Source organism: Amphiura filiformis, chromosome 17 (genome assembly GCF_039555335.1).
Source record: "Amphiura filiformis chromosome 17, Afil_fr2py, whole genome shotgun sequence".
Lineage (NCBI taxonomy): Eukaryota > Metazoa > Echinodermata > Ophiuroidea > Amphilepidida > Amphiuridae > Amphiura > Amphiura filiformis.
In genome coordinates, this window is record NC_092644.1 from 52,033,183 (window position 1) to 52,055,218 (window position 22,036).

Here is a 22,036-nt window from a genome sequence, read left to right on the forward strand (position 1 = left end):
GACCACTGGTAGCTTTCACATATTAGGAAGTAGGCCTACATGTAATACAAGTGCATACTATAGTATAGAATCCTGGTAAGTAGCTCACCAATCTTAACATAGCATACTGCAGTTACTGTCCGTTTTCCTATACACACTTAAAACTACGGGGTCAAAAAATGACCCAAACGGGGTCATTTTTGACCCCAGCATAGTTATCAACTAAACACCATACCACTAACGGGGTCATTTTGACCCCATTGGTCGGGGTCATTGCCATGACTACGTATTTGGGTCAAATAGTAACCCCATTGGGGTCAAAATATTACCACATTTCGGGGTCAAATGAAATGACCCCTTCAAAAGGGTTGCCTTATTGGGTTACTTAATGACCTCATTTCGGGGTCAAATGAAATGACCCATTTGAAAGGGTTGTTTTATAGGGTTACTCAATAACCACATTTAGGGGTTGTTTGGATTTTTTAGTAGGCCTATGGTCATGCTGGTCCCACCAGGACATAAGTGTGTTTCTGCACAGAGAAAGCATTACATAAACAGCAAACTGCAAAATGCATCTGTGTATCACACTCACACCCAGTCAGTCATCGCCTATGACAGTTCACGTATTATAAGCTTACATGATATAAGCTTATAACAACTGCAGCCAAGACACCAGCCACGACAGCATGAAATTGGAATCATGAATCTGCGTGCATAGACAAGGGTCTATGCATCCTTGCAGGCTCACTTTTCAACTAACTTTTCATATTCCATCATGCAGACAAGCACACACGACAATCCGCTGAGCTGCACAATCAGAACAAATATGGCGCTGATGTGACCACGTGAGCCGATGCACACCGTGTGTGCAAATAGTTCCGAAATGCAAGTCATTATAAAGTTGACAAATTGGTAACTTCGGTCAAAAAATTAGTTTTATTTATTAATCAACAAACATTAATTGCAGCTCATGTTTAAACTCATTTATGAATTGAGATTTTCAAAGCGGAAGATTGAAACTGATATCAATGCGCAACGGTATCGGCAAAATGACCACTAAGTTTTTGACCACGTTCGTCGTGGCTAAAATGACCTCGTGAAAGTGGTCAAATTAAAACAGTACAACCCCCTTGAAGGGTCAAAACAACCCCAAACGTGGTCAATTCAAAATGACCACGGAAAATATAACCCCGTAGTTTTTAGTGTGTACACAATACACAGTGCTCTCACCATTGAGCTGTGACCTGTACAAATCGTGCCATGTTAGAAGAATAGGCATTTGTCTAGTTAACGTCAATGTGTGAAAAATAACCGGCCAATATTAAAAGTACTCTCAAAAACTTCTAGCAAATATATTCCTCTAACATGACCTAAAATTACAGCTAGGTTAGATGCTCAGAAATATTCGTACTTTGGTAAAATAGTGAGTGAGGGCAAGACATAGCTAGCCAACGTCCCGTGTTAATTGAATGGAGATTTGACCGAAAATTTTGGTAAACGGACCGCTCACTTCTGAAGAATGCCACACGAAAACGGTACAAGCTACATTTAAAGTACTCTCTGTTCGATCATCATGATGAGTTTCTTACATAGTATGCCGAAATTGGGCACTGTAGGTGGTTGACAAAGGGTCGTACTTCGCTGATGAGTAAGTGACAGTGAACATGAAATTCAGCGCCCATAACCCAATTACCCAAGTTAGTAGCTAGTTAGTGGAGGCCGTCACGGGACTGATTATTGATTATTGAAGTGCCTTATTAATAGATACGCACGATTTAGGGCAAGAAAAAAACCCGGGACACTTTTGGAGACATCATCATCATCATCATCATCATCATCATCATCACTTTCTACATTTTTTCTAAACAACATACTGTTTTAATAAGATTTTTTTCTTAAAATGCATTTAACTATAATTATTGTTTAGAGCGTGGTGAAATAAAACATCACGATTTTCATCACAAAACAAATATAATGCATAAGAAATCGTTTGTTTTAGAGCGTGATGATGAAATAAAACATCACGGTTTTCATCACGAAACAAAGTAATACATAAGAAATCAATTTTTCGTGAGTGATGAAATAAAACATCATGATTTTCATCACGAAACAAAGTAATACATAAGAAATCGTTTGTTTTAGAGCGTGATGAAATAAAACATCACGATTTTCATCAAAACAAAGTAATAGGCCTACAAAAGAAATACTTTTTTCGAGAGTGATTAAATAAAACATCACGATTTTCATCACGGAACTGTGAAAGGGACGCAGGGTTGGTCGCTGGCTTACCCTTTTTTTGATTGATGGCCGAGCGGATTTGCCAAATTAATTGGAGCAGCGCCACCCCTCCTTTTAGGGTAAAAAAATAAAAGTAGCGAAGACTGGTTTCTAAAAGCGCAGATTTATGCGAACAGAAATACTGCCACCATCAGGGTAAGTTGGTGTGGCAGAACACACCGAGGTATCCGTCAAAGGAATCCTGGTCAGGCTTATAAAGACAATAAACAATGAATATTATTATTTTGTTAACAAGTTTTATTAAAGTTTTTACTCTACAAAATACATCTTAATCTACTACATGAATAACAGTTTATGTCACAAATGGCTTACCATACCTGGCTGAAAGGAATGATTTGATTTTAAAATGCACAGCTGTTTAATTGAACAATTAGCAACAGTGTGTTTTATCTGCTGTTATGACGCAAATGGCTTACCATACTTTATTATGACACAATACCTTGTTATGATTAAATGCATTACATCATTTTACATAAAGTTTCACGATTTACATTACAAAGAATACTTTTTATTTGAATTTCATCAAAGCATCCTATACAATAACAAGTAATACATGGTACCCTTTTTTTAGGATTCATCAAAGTACCTGACACATGTAAATACATAAACAAAGGTCACTGCACTATTAACTTCATGCACAAACTATTTAAAATGCCAAACCTCCAACAATTGATTGTTACCTTACTCTTATACTCAATATGGCTTCACTACAACTGTACTTCTCGTTTCCCCATATTCTCGCCCGAAACCCTTATTTCGAAACTTCATCACCTTTCTTTCCTTTAATAATTTTACCCGCAACACCTGGGCCTAAACTATTTTAATGGTCTCACCCGGAAGTTGGCAAAAATGCATGGGTCGAACCATGTTTAATGTCACACCTGAAAGTTAATTAAAACACGTAGGTTGAATCATTTTTAATGGTCACATGACCCGAAAGTTTACCAAACACATGAATCAAACCATTTTGTCACTATTAAATCCGTACCCGCGATAACTGTTTTAATCCACAATCCCATGCAATACATTTACATTACGACTCTTTCACGTACATGTAAAATCTTTTAATACCACACAATCCATGCAATAACATTACGACTCTTTCACGTACATGTTAACTCGCAATTGGAGCGCCTCAAACCTTCGTGTCTCTAAACTCTCACTAAAGCTCTCTCACAACTCGTCTAATCTGCAACTCCTTAATGCATAAACCACAAAAGCGCAATTGCCAACATTAATATTACATTTCACAATTATTTCACAAAAATGACACTATGAATGCACACTGCAAGCATTATTTTTGAAACCATATTACGCCTACACACTGAACACATGTTTAGCGAATGTCCTCATGGAAATCTATGTTGCGCACAACCTTCGGGAGTTGATGCTGGGAGCCACATCAACACATTCTGCACCACTGCGCAGATTTCCACTTGAAAGACAATCTTTTTATATAACACACATTTTTCAATTGATACACAAATCCCATGTAATTTTATCCAATGCTCAACTTGACAGATTTCAACACACACTTATACAATATTTCAATAATGGCTGTCATTTATCACATTTTTAATGATCTATTTTTGTCACACACCAATCATCAATTTCAATGCTAATTTTGTCAACAATGGCTTGCCATACTCAAGTTATAAATACACAATTGTATTTACCAGTGTTTTGCCAAAGTACACAACATGGTTTCTTACTTGTACACAAGTTATTTACAAAGCATGAATACACATTTTTATCAACACATATTTATAGGCCTACAAATCTTGAATCAAATGATGCACTAATATACCTCTACACAAAGCATTTAGCCAAACCTGAAATATGATTACGCAATTAGCATGCACAAATCTGGTAAATTATACATGTTATTTAAAGTCACACATTATTTCAACCTGGTCTACCTTTTCGCAAAGTGCACAATATCTGAACCATGCTCACAATCGCAATTATGACGCTTTTGGCGCACCGTACTTTAGCTACAAAATGTCAATCAACATGATGAAATAGCTTCAAATATTTATTTACACAAAGTTTGACTTTCTGTACACAAAATGTCATGACAATTTGCAATCATCTGTGCTGCTTGTTCTGCAAAACATAATATTTTAACCCATTTTACTTTCCACAAGGTTGTGTCCCAATTCCTCCCAAACAATGACCTGAACTTGAACTCTGACCCAATTTCAGATATTTTGACTCTCAAAACAATGTTCAAAACAAATACAACCAAAACATTGCTCAAAACACATCCCAATTTGGCAAACATTTGTTTTACTCATCCCCCCACAAGAAGCACAAATTATTTGTTTACATTTAAATATGCATATCAAATCATAAACTCACATTAAAAATATACACACAATGTCCCATGTTGTCGTCGCCTGTCGATCTTGCTTGTCTGTCGTTATCGCGAGTGCACTTTCGAAGAAATTAATAAATCCGACATTTTGCTAGCCAGCCTTTTAACTGCGAAATGTCCATTGCGATGCAAGAAAATGACGTCTTCGCTAATTGCTAATCACTTCGTTAAAATACTATGTCCATTGCGTCATGAGCTGCCAAAACTCCATTGAAGATATAACCTCAATCTAGGCGATAATATCCACTCAAATAATGCGAATCTTTCCCCATTTCTCAGCATATTACGAAGCAAAGTGTCGTCGCAATTAATTTATTAAAACTCGTCAACTGGGTAATTTGTATCGTCCATTGCTCGGTCTTTTACACACAAAAATATTGTCACAGTAACCTTCATCTCTTCCAAACTCTCGTCTTACTCCTCCAGAAAAACATACAAAAGTAATATTATCCGTCCATTTGTCGAAATATTGTCTTCTCTCGTCGCTTTCTACTCGCCTATCCATCACGTAACACGGTCTGCACACAGTCGGTCGGTCTCTAGCTCGGTCTAGTCTGACAAGTTTTCCAAATCGCCCAGCTCAAGACCCACGCCAAAGTTTGGATCAGCTGACCTCCGTCCAATCAGCGTCCGCGATTTCCAAATCCTCACAAAGGACTTGCCGCTTCCTGACTGACGGCGCTTATACGCGCTAAATACGATACAAACTTCTAAATATAACTGAAGCCGGGAACTGAAGTATGGTAGGCCTACATAAAATACCTTGATGTGGCCGCAAAACACGTGATCATTTGGCTTGCAAAATAGTGGAAAAACAAGCTATTTATAGAGGGGAAATCCCGTTACAGAACAAAGTAATACATAAGACATCGTTTGTTTGATTGCAATCAACCGCGACAGTTCGTCTCACACACATAACAATGCACTGCGATCAAATAGGTTGATGACAACATTTGATTGAATGGACTGCACTGCGACATGATTACGGTGCACCGGTTCAAATCCTTTGTTTGGAGCCAATCAATAATTTCACGTACAGCCTCTATGCAAATTAGAGTTTACACACGCTGCAGCTGGGGTAATCGACCGAAGCTGGTTGTCGTTGAGTGATCGAATGCATGAGCTTATTTGCTTTACTGAATCGCTTTACTGGATTAATATCCTGTTAACTGGGTTTAATGCCACAAAGGTCGAATCGGGCTTGCCATGGACCATAAGTGCATCATGGTCGGTCGAAATTTCAATGTTTACAACATTTCTATGCCAAAAATGCTACAGCATCACGATTTTTACTGTGATTTTTAAAAACCTTTGAGTGTTTCCTTTCAAAACCGCAAATTACATTGATAGGCCTACCTCTGTTTTACTTCTTTCCAATAACGTGTGTTAGAAAAGGGGTAGGCCTAACGAAGCTCACAGCGTTTTGGTGGAAAGTGCAATTTATTTTAGAATTACACAAAGACGTTTTAATCACTAAAAAATAATGTTGATAAACAATATGATGGTGCGTTATCTAATAAAAAAAACCCAACAAATATGTAAAGAAATCGCAGTAGTTCCTGGGCATCCTCACGCCCAAAATTATGCAAATGAGATCAAACAAATGACGTCACGAGTTAATCCCTTCAATTACCTAATTGCTTCCTAAAATGGGGTGGCTGAGCAAACGATTGAAACAATGTCAATATTAATAGGTCAATTAAGAGGTTCAACTTCAAATATATGCTTTAGAATGTTTAATGTAGTACTTGTACAGTATACCTGTATACAGGAGTAGATTTATCGGCCTAATATAATATTGGTAAAGTATAAAAGTTAATAGGACCTGTACTACAGACTATTGTAATATAAAGATGTGCCAAAATACAATTTGTCAAGATAAGTGGACAACATCTTTAATAAATGAAAAGAGGATTGTGATTATTAAAAGGTATAGTAACCAAGATAGAACAATCATCTAATTAACACGCCATATTAATTGATCAAGACCCCCACTTTATAATAGAATTTATGCAAGGAAAATAAGTAAAAAACAATTTAATCAAAATACTAGTACAAAGCGGTACTAGTACAAAGCGGTACTAACTGGTTATAACAAGTTTTTAATCAAATAGAAAAATATTCTAATGTTATATAAGTAGAGAAAAATTGTAGGATATCATTGTATTCATCTTTTCAAAATTGAGAATACAAAACGTGTTTTACACAGTACTATACCTCTACAATGGATACTGTACAACAAAGTCTTTTTCCATATTATACTAAAGCACTGCCTGATGTACCAATACACTGTGATCCCGTGTCTTCAATGCACAATTCAACATCCAGCACCAGTATGCTTGATGTAGATGTTACGGGTGTAGATTCAGCAGGCAACTACGATGAACCATCAAGAAGTAGTTGTAGCGTTCATGATTTGATGGAAACAGCCGATTCTTACAGACAATTTATGAAAGCCCAAAATGGATGGGACCTTGATGACCCTGTGGCTGCTACTCTGGATAATTACATTGAGGAGCATATTTCAGAATGTAGGAGAGAATCCGACAAAAAGAAGAAACACTGTGAAGGAGATGAAGGAAATTTGATCATTGTAGAAGATTCAGGTTTGGAAGGTGTTGACGACTGTGGGCATATGCAGCCTCCGGGACTTGATAACACTCCGATTGAGCAGAAACCATCACTGGACAATAATTTGAGCAATGCACCAAGAAAACCATTTGCACATTTACCAAGACTCTATCAGCGACCAAAGACATTGTTTGAGAAAATGGAGAAGAAATCGGATCAACAGGGCAACTCTGAGAAAGCATTTCATATTGCTAATGAAAAGTATGTTACAGTAACGCATTTCAGAGGGAGAAAAAGCGTACACATTCGGCAGTTCTACAATGATATGTACAATGTCAAGCACGCTAGCAAAAAAGGAATTGTCTTTACATTGGATGAATGGAAGAAACTAACCACCATGATGCAAGATGTTAACAAAACTCTCAATTCAGAGAACCCAGAAAACTAATAAGTACAAGAACTGGAGGATTCTGAACATTTTACAATAGCAGCATGTGTAAATATTTGTTAGACTATAGTACAAGTACAAATACATTTCCTGGGTGGAAGACATCAAACACCTGTGTATATATTATACAATCTGTTAAAGTATATGTATCAAACAGTTAATCAGTATATAGCTGGTGTAAATATTTAGACTTTAAAGAACAAGTTCAATCAGAGCTGGTGTGATATGTGAAATGCTCCATTCACCTGTGCATATAACAAATATTGTAAAAAGCTAAAACAGAGTTAATATTTGAGCCATTAACAAGTAAGAATAATCCAATGTGTCATTGTTATATCTAGATGACAAAAGATGAAAAGAGTTGAAGGTAAATGTTGTAAATAATTGTTAGACATTCAAGTACAAGTTCAAACAAAGATACAGTGATATAGGTGAAATGATACAACCACCTGAACATATAACAAATATTGTAAAAAGCTAAAACAGAGTTAATATTTGACCCATAAACAAGTAAGTGCTAGTTTTATACCTAGATGTCAAAAGATGAAAAGATTTGAAGAAGTAGTGCTGTACTTCTAGCAAATAAATTTATCTAAAATGTTAACAGAAAAAAAACAAACTTGTATTCAGGATGCTGACTGTTGACTTCTTATCATTAAGTTAATGAGCCCAAAGTAAAATATTTAATCATGCATACAAAAATCATGTATGATAATTATATACCTAAAAGTTATACATGTATGTTATAGTAAAGCAGTCCTGATTGGTTACTCCAAACAGAGCCTAATATCAAGTACAGTCCAATCAGCAATCAGAGATGATTTGATGTACTCTGGTAGATTCAGAAAGGGGGAGGGTGCTAAATTATTAGTGTAGGAATTCTATGACATATATTTTCAGAGACATATTTCTCATGTTCACTCTTGAACACACCTTACATCGTAATACATCAAGACTTCTTCGGCTTAAAACCCCGTTACAACAACTATCGCAACTATCATGGCTAACATCCGGGACGTTATCAAACTTGATGGGCTTATTAGCATGATCAATCCAACAGGAGAACCCGAGGATGAACAATACGTCAGAGGGGAGTGGGATAGTGAAGACTTTGATGTAATTTATCCTCAAAGCGTACACTGGGAGATTGCGGAATGTGTTACGGATGAGATAGTCCGATCTAACATTGCTGTCAAAATCCGAAAATGGAGATTGAGTCACCCTACGTAAGTATTCTATTCTTTGTTCCTTTACTTTAAATCTGAGATGTAATAGTTTTTTATTTAAAGCGGGTAAACTTTAATTTTGATATTGTTCATCTTATGGATGAAATGTGATCAGTTACAAGACAAAACTATCCGAGGAAAAATGACTCGAATTACCGGCATTTGGCATAAATATTCAGAAAAAACAAAAACAATCGTAACGAAACATAATTATGTTTAGTATTTTTAGTCGCAATGTGCATATTTATATATATAATATATGAAACGTGGATCTAACATATGATTCAATTATCTTTAATTTTAGACTCAATTTCATTAGCGATCAATGGCTATGGAAGATTCTTACGGCATTGAAGCAAGTGTTTGGGGATCGCCTGGATGAGCGAGTCATGAGAAATCTTGCGTGGAAACGGATGAGTACTTTGAAACAGATTTGGGACGGACACAACTGTGAAGCCCGACCTATAGGCCCATCACCACCACCACCTACCGAAACCCATAGGAGATCAACCAATAGCACCCGCTGATCAACATCAACAACCAACGGCATCATCATCATCACCACCTGCTGGACCATCACCACCGAGCGTACCCGTGGAATCACCACCACCATCGCCATCAGCAACAGCACCGGGACCATCAACATCAACACCAGGAAAAAAGGTAAATCAATCGTGTAATGATATTGACACTAAACAACGCCGTCCATCGTATGCCAGTGTAGTTAAGGGTGAATGCATAACCAAATTAGAGATTCAAAAAGGTGGTAGACCTAGAGATAATGTTACAATTAGGAATGACGTGAAATCATCAAAAACAGGGCCTACGTCTTCTAAACGTGGGTTAGGAAATGTTGAAAGTCCCGTTTCTAAAAAAAGTAAGACAAATATATCTAAAAGTCCAACTGTAGCGATTGATAGGAGGGATATTCCTGAACCCTCAAGGGGGGCCCCTCTGACATCAACATCACCTTCAACTCCATCAACTCCACCACCACCTTCAACTCCATCAACTCCATCACCACCTTCAACTCCACAAACACCATCAACGTTGAAACGAGGGAGGAGTATCTCTGACGATCAGACGAGTGAAGAGTCCTTACCTAAAAGGCAGCGTGAAACCCCTAGGTACAATCTAAAGTTAGACAGGAAAATGATAAGTAAAAGGTTTAGGGGGACGGAAAAATGGTACAAAGTATCGTTTGAATCGGGGAGTAGAGGGTCCGTGGCTGAAGTTTTGGCGGATTTAGATCAGATTTTTCAAGATGTAATGAATCAGACTTTGGATGGTATTCAGGGTGGCGACCATGTACGATTTGTTTTGATTTCACCCGATTTAGAAAACCCTATAGCCATTCCTTGGGTTTTGGCTAGAGATATGTCCCTCGAGGAGATGTTGAAAGCCATCGAGAGTGTTTTACAATCAAATGAAAATTTCTACATCCATTCAGGAGTGACTCTAGTTATTAAACACGTTAATATTCCCCTAGGAGGTCATTCACGTAAAGTTCAGGATTTGGACAGTCGTGAATTTGTCAAAAAATCTGGTTCAATGATTTCTATAGAAAACAAAGACGATGAATTTTGTTTTGCGAGAGCGCTCGTTACAGCTATGGCTCGACCAATTCGGGGGGTTAAAGCGGCTGATAAAAATTGGAGAGGTATTCAGAAGGGGTCAAAAATTCTAACACGCAAATCTATAGCTTTGTACCATCAAGCCAAGGTTAATTTAGGGCCAGTTTCCGCGGTAGATTACCCCAAATTTCAAGAAGCAATCCTCAAAGAAAATTTTCGATTAGTAGTCTATGGTCTTAGGAGTCAAGATGGCGTGATTTTTGAAGGACCCCAGCCAAGTATAATGCATATCTCTTTTACCATCATAATCATTACGATGTAATTGGTTCCCCCCCCCAGGGTTTTGTTAACAGCAATTACTTTTGCCACGCTTGCTTAAAGGGCTACAATAATAAAAATACACATACAAAATGTAAAATGGGAAACTCAGACACCCCTGTATGTTCACAATGTCAGACATCAAATTGTAATGCTCGCATCCCAGATGGTAATAATGCTCCCTGGATAAAATGTGACGATTGTTTCCGATCTTTTAAGACACAACTATGTTTTGATTTACATATAGCCCCTGAAAATAAAACTTGTGAAAATTTTTACATATGTGGTGAATGTAAGCTATATGTATACCAACAAAAACTCCCCCGCGATGATAAAGGTGAAAGGCTAGAACATAATTGTTCAGATTATCATTGTCAAACTTGTAATCAGTATGTCACCCATGATCACAACTGTTGCATGCAAAATATTGACTACCCCACACACAAAAAACCTTTACCTTATATATTTTTTGACTATGAGTGTACACAACTGGGAGGCATCCATAAACCTGACGTAGTTGTAGCTAGGAGGACATGTACAGAATGTTTAGATTTAGAAGTTAGGATTGATAAAGAGAATTTGGAAAGGGAAAAACATAATAAACCTAAGGTATCAAATTCAGGTGAACTCAGCAAATGTAAATTATGTGGACCTGTTTCCGAGAGGGAGACAGTTTTTACATATAACTTGCCAATAGATGTAAATAAAGCATTTTGTCATTGGTTATTTCATACAAAAGCTAATCATGGAGCGACAGTTATAGCGCACAATAATTCTGGTTATGATATACATTTTATAATACAGTACATGATTGCCAATGGTGTCAAACCAATCAACGTTATTAGATCAGGGGGGAAAATTAGGCAGATGATGGAACCTATCACACGTATTAGATTTATAGATTCCCTTAGTTTCCTTCCAATGGCTCTTGCCAAGCTACCAAAAACATTTGGATTTAACGAATTGAAAAAAGGATATTTTGCTCATTTTTTTAATCGTCCGGAAAACTTCAATTATATTGGTAAGCTTCCTCCAATGAAAGATTATGGGTACGAATCCATGATGCCTTCTGCCCGAGATGACTTTGAAAAATGGTACAAGGACACGATAGAGTTGCAGGAAAAGGGACTCTATCGTTTTGATTTTACTAAGGAAATTTTGGAGTATTGTCGTTCCGATGTTGATATTCTTGCTAGAGCTTGTTCAGAATTTAGACGTCTCTTTATGGAAACAACTTATTTGAGTGATGATTTTCCAGGAATTGATCCATTTCGTGAGAGTGCCACATTAGCGTCAGCCTGTAACTTGGTGTATAGAACTATGTTTATGCCTGCTGACAAGATAGCGCTTATACCCCCTCATGGTTACTCTCCTGGTAAAAATCAATCGGTTAAAGGATTAAGGTGGCTTCATACTTTGAGAATTTTGAAAAATTGTCAAATCAAAGATGCGGCACATGGGGGTGAGCATTACATACCAGGTGTCGGATTTGTAGATGGTTTTGGAATAGATCCTCAGACAAATAGGCCTACAGTATGGGAACTGGAAGGGTGTTTTCATCATGGGTGTAACGAGTGCTACGGACATACGACTATCAATTCTTTAACGGGTAAAACAATGGGTCAACTTTACCAAGAATCACAAACCAAAATGAAAGCTATTAAAGACTTGGGATACGATCTGTGTATTTTGTGGGAACATGAATTTGATAAGTTAATGAAAACAGATCCTCAATTTAAGGCAGCGGCTCTTCAGTGTAACATACACCCCCCGATCCAGCCGCGTGATGCTTTCACGGGGGGTCGTACTAATGGTTTTAAATTGTTTCACGAGTGTAAAAAAGGGGAGAAAATACGTTACTACGATTATACCAGTCTTTATCCTTTCTGCAATAAATACAAAAAATATGGGGTAGGGCAGCCTACCATTATCAGGGAAAATTTTGGTAATATCGAAGAGTATTTCGGTTTAATAAAGTGCAAAATTTTACCTCCGACTTCGCTTTATTTCCCCGTACTTCCTGTAAAATCTAACGGCAAATTAGTGTTTCCACTTTGCTCCAAGTGTGCTGAGATGCAACAAACTGATCTTTGTCAACATACTGACGATGAACGAGCGTTACGAGGTACATGGGTTTCGATAGAAATTATGAAGGCATTACAGATGAATTATAAAATAGTTGAGGTGATCGAAGTCTGGAATTTTGAAAATACAGCCGAATACAATACTGAAACGGGGGAAAAGGGTATTTTTGGGGATTATATTGATGCATTTTTAAAAATTAAACAAGAATGTTCTGGCTGGCCAGAGGGAGTAGTGTCAGAAGAAGACAAAGAAAAATATATTGAAGACTACTTCACGGCAGAAGGTATTCGTTTGGACCCGGAAAAAATTAAACACAATCCTGGTTTGCGCACAGTCGCAAAACTTTGTTTAAATACTTTGTGGGGTAGATTCGGTATGAGGGATAATTTGCCTAAAACAGAATTTATAAATTCACCATCAAGATTATTTGAAATTTTAGGGAGTGATGAGATGGAATTATCAGATTTGAATTTTTACGGAGAAATGTTTGCCGAAATTACTTACAAAATGGGGGAAAACTTTGTTCAGTCAAATTCCACAACAAATGTCGTCATAGCAGCTTTCACGACAGCTCATGCACGTCTTAAACTTTATGAACTTTTAGAAAGCTTAGGTGATAGGGTCTACTATGCCGATACCGATTCCATAGTGTTTTTAGAGCGTGAAGGGGAGTGGAATCCGCCTTTAGGCGATAATCTGGGGGAATTAACGGACGAGATAGGAGGGGGGGATTATATTAAAACATTTGTTACATCGGGACCGAAATGCTATTCATATGTTACAAATAATGGAAAAATAGTGACCAAAATTAGGGGAATCACTTTAAACGCTGAAGCTGTGAAAGTGGTCAATTTTGATACTTTAGCAGAAATGGTTAAGGGGGAGGGTGCGGAGAAAGTTACGGTTCATGAACCGCACAAAATTGTAAGAGATTTGAAAAATAAACAGATTATTGCCAGATCCCAAAACAAAGATTTTAGGGTCGTTTATGATAAAAGGGTTAGGGTAGGGGAATTTGATACTATTCCTTATGGATATCGTCCAAATATTTCTCACTAAAATTTATATTTTCATTTTTATTTTTATTTCATTTCAATAGAATGATACAGAAGAGGATGAAGAAGAAGAAGAAGAAGAGCCGATGAATGGTGTGCGGGAAGGGGGAGAAGAAATATCCGATGAAGAAGTAGAAGTAGAATTATATATGGAGGTAGTAGTAGCAGAAGAAAATCCCAACGTACTTAGAAATGATCCCGTTCTTGCCCCTAGTCCCCTACGTTTAGTCCCTTATACATGTAGCACAAGTTCCCCACTACAAAGTCCCGTATTTGTTCCATGTGAACCCGATTTCCCCTCCCCCCATTCCGGTAGTAGTTTTGCAGGTTTTAATCCTCTGAATTCAAGCATGGGGCAATATCTAAATGACAGTTTGGAAGAGATTAATCCGTACCCCTATGATTGCAAGAGATGCAATAGGTTAGTGTCATCACATCATGCGTGTCCACACTCTTCATCATCATCCTCTATACTAACCTTGGCCCTATCCGATGATAGCATAGGGGATGATGATGTTTTTGAAGCGCCTATAAGACCATTAAGCTACGTTGATATAGGACTAATTGAAAAATTTTGTAGTAATATCAAGCCATCATCTCCCCCTCCACACATTCACATTCCACCCACATCCCCCATCCCTACACCACCAAACTTGTCCCCAAACTATTTTCACAACCTCATGGACATTTTAGTAAAAGAAGATGCAGAAACCAAACAAGATTAGGCCAAAAATATTGTTCATATATTCTTATCATTATTCCCCCAAAAATCATTCACTCAGGCTAGTCATGCTAAATCATTATGGGCGTACAAATATTCATTTTAAAGCTTTGTTTATTTAATAAAGACAGTATGTATAAAACATGCATTCAATTGCTGAAACTTATCATTTTACTTTTAACCATGGCTGAGGAACAACGTTTTTCTCTAACTATGACGTACCAAAACATTAAGGACAATAAATTTGTCCTCGCGATTTTCTTTTTTATCTTTGTTACATTGGCGCTATACATCACAATTCCGGCACTCATACTATCTTCAACTGAAAAACTGTCCAATGACATAGGATTCTTTAAGGATAGGAATCACACCGATACAATATCTAACGTGTCTACCACCTCTTTGTCAGATGATGTACCATTGAAGTTTAACTTCTCTTCCATATTACACCCCCAACCATGTTTGGAAGAAAATGTTATAGGATTAGGTGAAAATGTATTCCTAAGTGTTTGCAATATTTATAATGGTGTCAGCAACCTAAATAATAATGTTTATAATATTGTAATAGATATCCGTAAGTTCACAGGAACGGTTAAAACTGGCATCAGACCGACGGTAGTTGGCATAAATCTCAATCTACAACAATGGAACGTTATAAAACAAAGTGTCAATATCATAGACAACATGGCGATTGATTTATCGAGTCATCCTGTTTGAGACATTTGTATCATTCTTATTATGTATAACTTATTTATGATCATCCTGTACTTTGTCATCATTTCATTCCAAGACCTTCAAGAGTATGGACGTCCGTCTACAGACACCTTTTTCGTTATTATGCTGCGGACCTAGTGGTTCGGGTAAAACTCAATGGACAAAAAAACTTTTGGAATCTAGGGAGGAGATGATGACAAATGTTCCTGATCGAATAGTATTTTGCTACGGTGAATTTCAGCCTTCTTACCAAGAACTTTCCCAACAATTCCCTCAAATTGAATTTATCGAAGGTATTCCTACAGACGTTATTGATATGTTTGACCCTAAAATGAATAACATGATCATTATAGATGATTTAATGGCTGAAGCTGCTGGTGATAGAAAAGTTGCAAATTTATTTACGAAAGGATCTCACCATCGTAACCTTAGTGTAATATTCATCTTACAAAATTTGTTTTATCAAGGTAAAGAGAGTCGTACTATTAGCTTAAATAGTCATTATATGGTTTTATTCAAAAACCCTAGGGATAGGTCCCAAATTGTTCACCTAGCCAAGCAGATGTTTCCTGGCAATGTTAATTTTTTGCGGGAGGCTTTTACCGACGCAACTTCACCACCATTTGGATATCTATTTCTTGATTTTAAGCCTAACTGTCCGGATAATATGAGAGTTAGATCAAATATTTTACCTCAAGAAAAACCACACTTTGTATATTTACCAAAGAAATGATCGATGAACTATAAAAGAAGATTGATAATCAAACTTGTTTCACTTTATCAAAATGTCTCAACACGTAAAGAGCAACGCTCACCTTCTCAAACTATTATCAGAATGTAATCCTAAAGTCCGGAAATCCATCTTACAGAAAGCTAGTACAACTTTATTAAGATCACTTTCTGAATGCTGTTTGAATGTATTAAATGGTCGTGTCAAGCTGACTCCTTGTCAGAAGAGAAAATTATCTCGTCACAAGCAGAAGTTAAGAGCACTCGCTGATCATAAAGTGTCGAATAATCGCAAGAAGAAATTACTAGTACAACAAGGTGGATTTTTAGGAGCTCTCTTAAAACCAGTTTTATCCACTTTGGCAGGTTTATTGTTTAAATAGTGGAAATTACTTTTGCATTAAAAATGCAGCATGCTAAGAAAATGGTATTAGTGTCACCGGAAGCATTATCGGCGGTTAAAGATGTGCCAACATCCTCAACGAAAAACAATTTATCTAAATTAGACCTAGAACTTCAGCAGATTCTTGATAGACACGATCTACTTCCCTTTGACAAAGTACAACTTTATAATCAAATTTTGCAAAGATATTTGACGTACTATAATCAAGCTGTCAAAAAACCGATCACTGTTCGAGTAACTCAGGACAAACCTCAGAATGTTCAGGATGCTGCTATTGATCCAATGGAAATTTCTGATGTAGAGAATGATGTACAATCTTTAGATGGCGCAACAGGTGTAGACTCTGTACATGAAGATGCTGAAAAACTTCTTATAAATTTTCCAATGACTCTACTTGCAAAAGCCAAGTCTTTGTTGAGACTAATTAAAAACAGTGGGGGTATTTTAGACTATAATGAACAAGGAGAATTGATCGTTGAAGGAAAAGTGGTGCATGGAAGTCACGTTTCAGATTTGCTTTATGATATTCTTTTAGGAAAAAGGGGTTTGAACCAAGGGGTTGGGAACATTTTTTGGGCGGTTTGATCAAAATGAACATACCTGAAAGGATTGTTAGTAACGCAAATAGACGGTATAAAATGATAAAAATGAAGCGAGAAGGATCGACTCCTCCATTCACCACCTCTTCTTCTACCTTGGGGAATTTGATTCTCCCCACCACACAAAAAACCATCAAAAGGTAAAAAGCTAGGAGATCCCCAGCGACTCCTTTAAAGCGTGTAAAAGGGCGATTAAATTGGGATACTTACCCACCTAAGTGATTGCGTAAAATATTTAATTTTTTTGGCAAATCATTTGGAGTCTAATAATATGTATATAATACTTTGATTATATGAAACATATAAACTTGTATTACGAGTAGATTGGTTGTTATCTGTATAAAATATAATTAGTTTTTATTTGTGTATATATTGTATAATAGTATTTGTAAGATACGTTTTCAAACAACACGCTGTATAATAAAGCACATTCATTACTGTAATATAAATTTTTTTGTAAAACTTTATTTGATACTACATTGTCATTTTTACAATATTATTAATATCATGTACAAAGGAAAAAAAGAATAATACTTTAATAAAAAACATACTTTGATTATGTTAAATGGTAAAAAAAAAAAAAAATCTTTTTGTCTATTTATTGCCTCTACTTTACTTATAAATACTATGTACAAAGATGATGACTTAAACAAATCTAGTACACCCCTATAATGATAAGAAAAAGATCTATATGATTTTACAATTGTCCTAATAAAGACCTAGCAATTTGTTTTAAGAGAAATTTCTCGTCAGTTACTCGAGTTTCTAAATTAAATCGTTTACTAATAAAGTCATTAACCCAAGAGTCATTTACATCCCTATTTGATCCAAAAACATCATCAATGACTATATCTCTGAAACGATGTAATAAGAAAAATAAACAATATTGTCCACACACGCTTGACATATCTCCTTGAAGTCTGGTTTTATTGTATTTCCAAGATGTAGCGTTCCTTTTTATCCATGTTTCAAAGTTGTAGGTTGATGGTGTTTTACCGTAAGAACAGAAAAATTCGCCTCTGCCTTTTTCGTCAAAATAAAAAGCCACCCAATGTTCACCAGCTTTTTGGCTCGGATCTGTATTGGCTATGTATCCACTGGGAAATTTGTTGACTTTTTGTTTACTAAGTTCATCAGCTGCAAATACACCCCTAAAGTATGTATTGCCTAATCTATCCATATGCATAACATGTCTCAGTTGTTGCGAATCCATACTTTTGACTAAACGTTGTATTCTAAGAGTACATTTCGCTGTTTGTCCACCTCGAGAATGTTCTGAAATTGTGCATATACAATCACCATGGCAGTTTGGGGTAAGGCTTCATTAAAGCGCATTTCCAATCTCAGATTGCCTTTTCTCACTAGGTTCAAATGATCTCCTTGGTTTAGGTCTGGGGAGAGGTCAAAACAGTACAGTGTGTAACCGTTGGGGTAATCATCACGACTGATGAAGTGTCCCGTATCTTGGTACATTTTGTTTAGGCCTGAAAAAAGAGTCTGATAAGCTTGGATGTAGCCCTGTCCTCCTGCAATTGTAAATTTAGGGGTGAGAGGCTGGCTAGGCACAGTCTGTCCATCTAACATCAAACTCATGTAGTTTAAGGACAAATTTTTGAAATTATACGGATTTTTGGTCAAAACTCCATTGTAAGCATCATTGTCGACAAATCCAACTACTAGACGTTGTGGTAATTGTCCTAGGAACAAATTATCTTTAGAAAAAGACATAGTCCCTGTAGGGATTGAAAAAGCCTTGACTTCAACTCTATTAAGATTGTACCTGGCTGTACCCATTTCCAAAGCTCGGGCATGCGCTAAGGACACGCTAGGACTGACCTTTACCCTACGCACCATCAGGGATGCGTGAGTTATGGAAACTTTGTAGTCACCAGCTGCATTGCTACCTATAAGACAAAACTGAGCTTTAGATGGTGTGAGTTTTACTTTAAGATCAATACCATTTAGTAAAAGTTTTTCCTGCATAAAAATGTCGGAATGTAAGGGACCCGTCATGTCTATGAGACGACTACGGGCAGAGTACTCGCATCTTTTCTTTAACCCCGTGTTCACCACACCATCATCAGCATGAGGATTAGTTTCATCCATCAATCCTGCTTTATCTTTAAAGAACAGTGATGATGTAAGTTGCGTTTCTTTGGCTTCCCTCCCATAGTTGAGTAATGTTTCCAGATAAGCTCTGTAAGGATAGTTGTTACTAGCCACAGACACCAAGCGTTCATTCAGGGACACTTCACACTGACTGAATAAAGACTGTAGGAAAAGATTGGAGGGTGCTACTTCAGCTTGAGCAGGTAGATTGGTCCCATCACCATTGACTATTTTTGCTTTTATATGTAGTTTAGTTTGTGACAGATCTACATATTCTTCCGCCGTTCCAGCTACATGAAATTCTATTGGAGATCCATCAAGAAGATTAGATATAGGGTGATACTCATCCCATGTCCCAGACAAAATACCTGTTTGAGTCGGTAGCACGGTGAATAAATCTAACTGATTAGTGGTACACTGACATGATTTTTCGTGTAATAAAGCCATCTTTGGTAAATTAAGAGAATATGTCTAGATAGGTCTTTCTTCTTCGCTTGCTAGTTTTTAAACTGACTGCACGACCACTTTGCTTTCTCTTTATACCTCTCCCACGCTTCGGTCTGTTTTGTGGTTTCCTGCCTCTTCTTTTTGTCTTTCCTTTACCCGTCTGTATTCTTCTGACAGCCTTTGAACCTAATTGTCTACCTGCTTGTTTGAGTCTTCTCTTTGCTGCGGTTTTTACATTTTGACCTGACATAACATCATCAGCAATTTCCATTCCAGTTTGAAGAGCTTGTTTACCTACTGTTGCTGCTCCTCGTTTGAGTAAAGGTATGGCGGATCGAAAAAGTCCCCCTAACAGACCGCCTAACCCGTACCCCCTTTGAAGACTCGTAGACCCTCGGTAAAAAGGCATTCCTGACCCCGATCCTACCTGCTTGAGATAGTAGTCATTAAAAAATTGAGGGTCTTGACTGTGGGTTGAGCATGATTTACGGTACATAATGATCCTCTTAATTAAATCAAATAAGGTGAGCGCTTCAAGCGAAAGTGTAGTTTACTTATCAATTGTCCGGCTTCAAATGGTACAAGTTCTCCAGAATTCATTCTTATATCTACTTTTATAGTTTCAATATCCCTCAGTTTGATAGGTACGTAATGAGGACTGTTATATGTTCTACAGACCATCCCACCAATTACTGAATGATCAACATCTACAGTTCTTAACAATGGAGCGTGCGCATCTCCGACAAATTGAGAGTTAACTATGTCGGTATAAATGTAAAAAGTGTAAAATCCTCTGTGTACATCTACTGGAAATGAACCATAATTGGTTTTTTTGAAATATCCAGCATTTTCAAACCCAAACATACGAGCTAAGGTATCGTTAATCTCTATACTGGCGCCATTCTGACAACTGATGACCATTTTTCGGGATTGTGATTTCACGTACATGAGTATATTCCTCTTGGATCTTTCTGATAAATATTGTTTTATCTCTAAAATAATTTGGTGTACATTTTCATAGTATCCAGGGGTTAACGCAATTGTTTCTTCTACATCCACTCCACTACCTTTGTATTTTATTTTACAACTATCCCCCGATATGTTGTACCATGTTCTAGGATAATTGACTTCTACCAAAGACACCTCCCATTCACCCTGTAATGATAATGGAGTATGGAGTTTTGTTGTATAGGATGATAACTTGTTGTCGGGGTAAAATTGCATTGAGCTGTTACTAGGTAAAGTAACGTAAAATTGTGAGAGACCCATCTTTTATTAAACGTTATCACTCTGTCCGTAGTTGGATTCAATGTGACATAATCCACAAAATTCAATGGTTTTTATTCAGGACCTACTTGCAATTTGAATGTCTGACACCCAACTATTAAATTTACTAGGGTAACCCTTCCAAGAGACAAAATATTCAGTTTTACCACCCCTTTTTCTTCTCTTCATCACCTTTTCGATGGTAAATAAAGCATCATCTCCTTTATCAACTTTTTGCAATTCCTCCTCGTAAAATGTACCGATCAAATTCTCACCATCGAGATCACTGATTCTGTACACTGGTGTTATTCTTTTTAAACGTTTTGAAACTATAAATATTTCTTCCGTCCAATTAGGCCTATATCCCTTTTCAAATGTCATCTTGATTTTGCTTATTCTTACACGGTCCCCCTCCTTAAATTTAAAATTTGGAAATGATTTTGAAGGGTACATTTCTCTATACAACCTTTTCTTGATTTTCATCTGATTATTTATGTTCACGGATGAAGGATTTGTACCTATACTCCGATGTGTGGTATCATTGTATGCTCTGACAAGTTTGGGGAGTACATCTATGTATTTGGATGTATTTTTACTCGTAAAATATTTCCACATTTTTGTTTTGAGTGTTCTATTAAATCTTTCTACAATACTACATTTGGTCTCATTGTTGGGGGTAAAATAATGAATACCCTTACTCTTCAATAACTTTTGAAAGTGATGATTTTTAAACTCTGTACCTTTGTCCGTAAATAAGCGGACAGGGGTTCTTCCTGAGGATAAGATTTTCTTGAAGGCATTTACTAGAGTGACTCCTTTTTTATCTTTTAAAGGGACCACCCAACTGAACTTGGAAAGCACGTCTATACAGGTTAACAAGTACTTGTATCCCTTATTTTGACGAGTGAGAGATGACAAATCCACCAAATCAGCTTCCCATTGTGAATCCATCGCAAATACAACTACTCTATTGCGTTGGAATTTTTCCTAGCAGTTTTATGTAGAGTGTAAGTGTCCTGACTTTGCAACCACTTTTTAATTATATTTAAGGTAATTTTAAAACCTTTTTTCCGTGCTGCCAAGTAAAGAGATCTTACACTCCCATAACCTGCAGGAT

The 22,036-nt window shown here is 36.9% G+C and overlaps 1 protein-coding gene across 1 annotated transcript; it reads right to left on the reverse strand.

The window, feature by feature from the left end:
• Positions 1–18,318: 18,318 nt before the first annotated feature.
• On the reverse strand, positions 18,319–19,653 carry LOC140137280 (uncharacterized protein F54H12.2-like). Its single transcript, XM_072158925.1, has one exon. The coding sequence runs from the start codon at positions 19,651–19,653 to the stop codon at positions 18,319–18,321; it is 1,335 nt and encodes a 444-aa protein (XP_072015026.1).
• Between the last annotated feature and the right edge of the window lie 2,383 nt (positions 19,654–22,036).

What these genes read in the sequence shown, in the direction of transcription:
- LOC140137280 (XM_072158925.1), bottom strand. Translation starts at nt 19,653, where the DNA reads ATGGCTTTATTACACGAAAAATCATGTCAGTGTACCACTAATCAGTTA.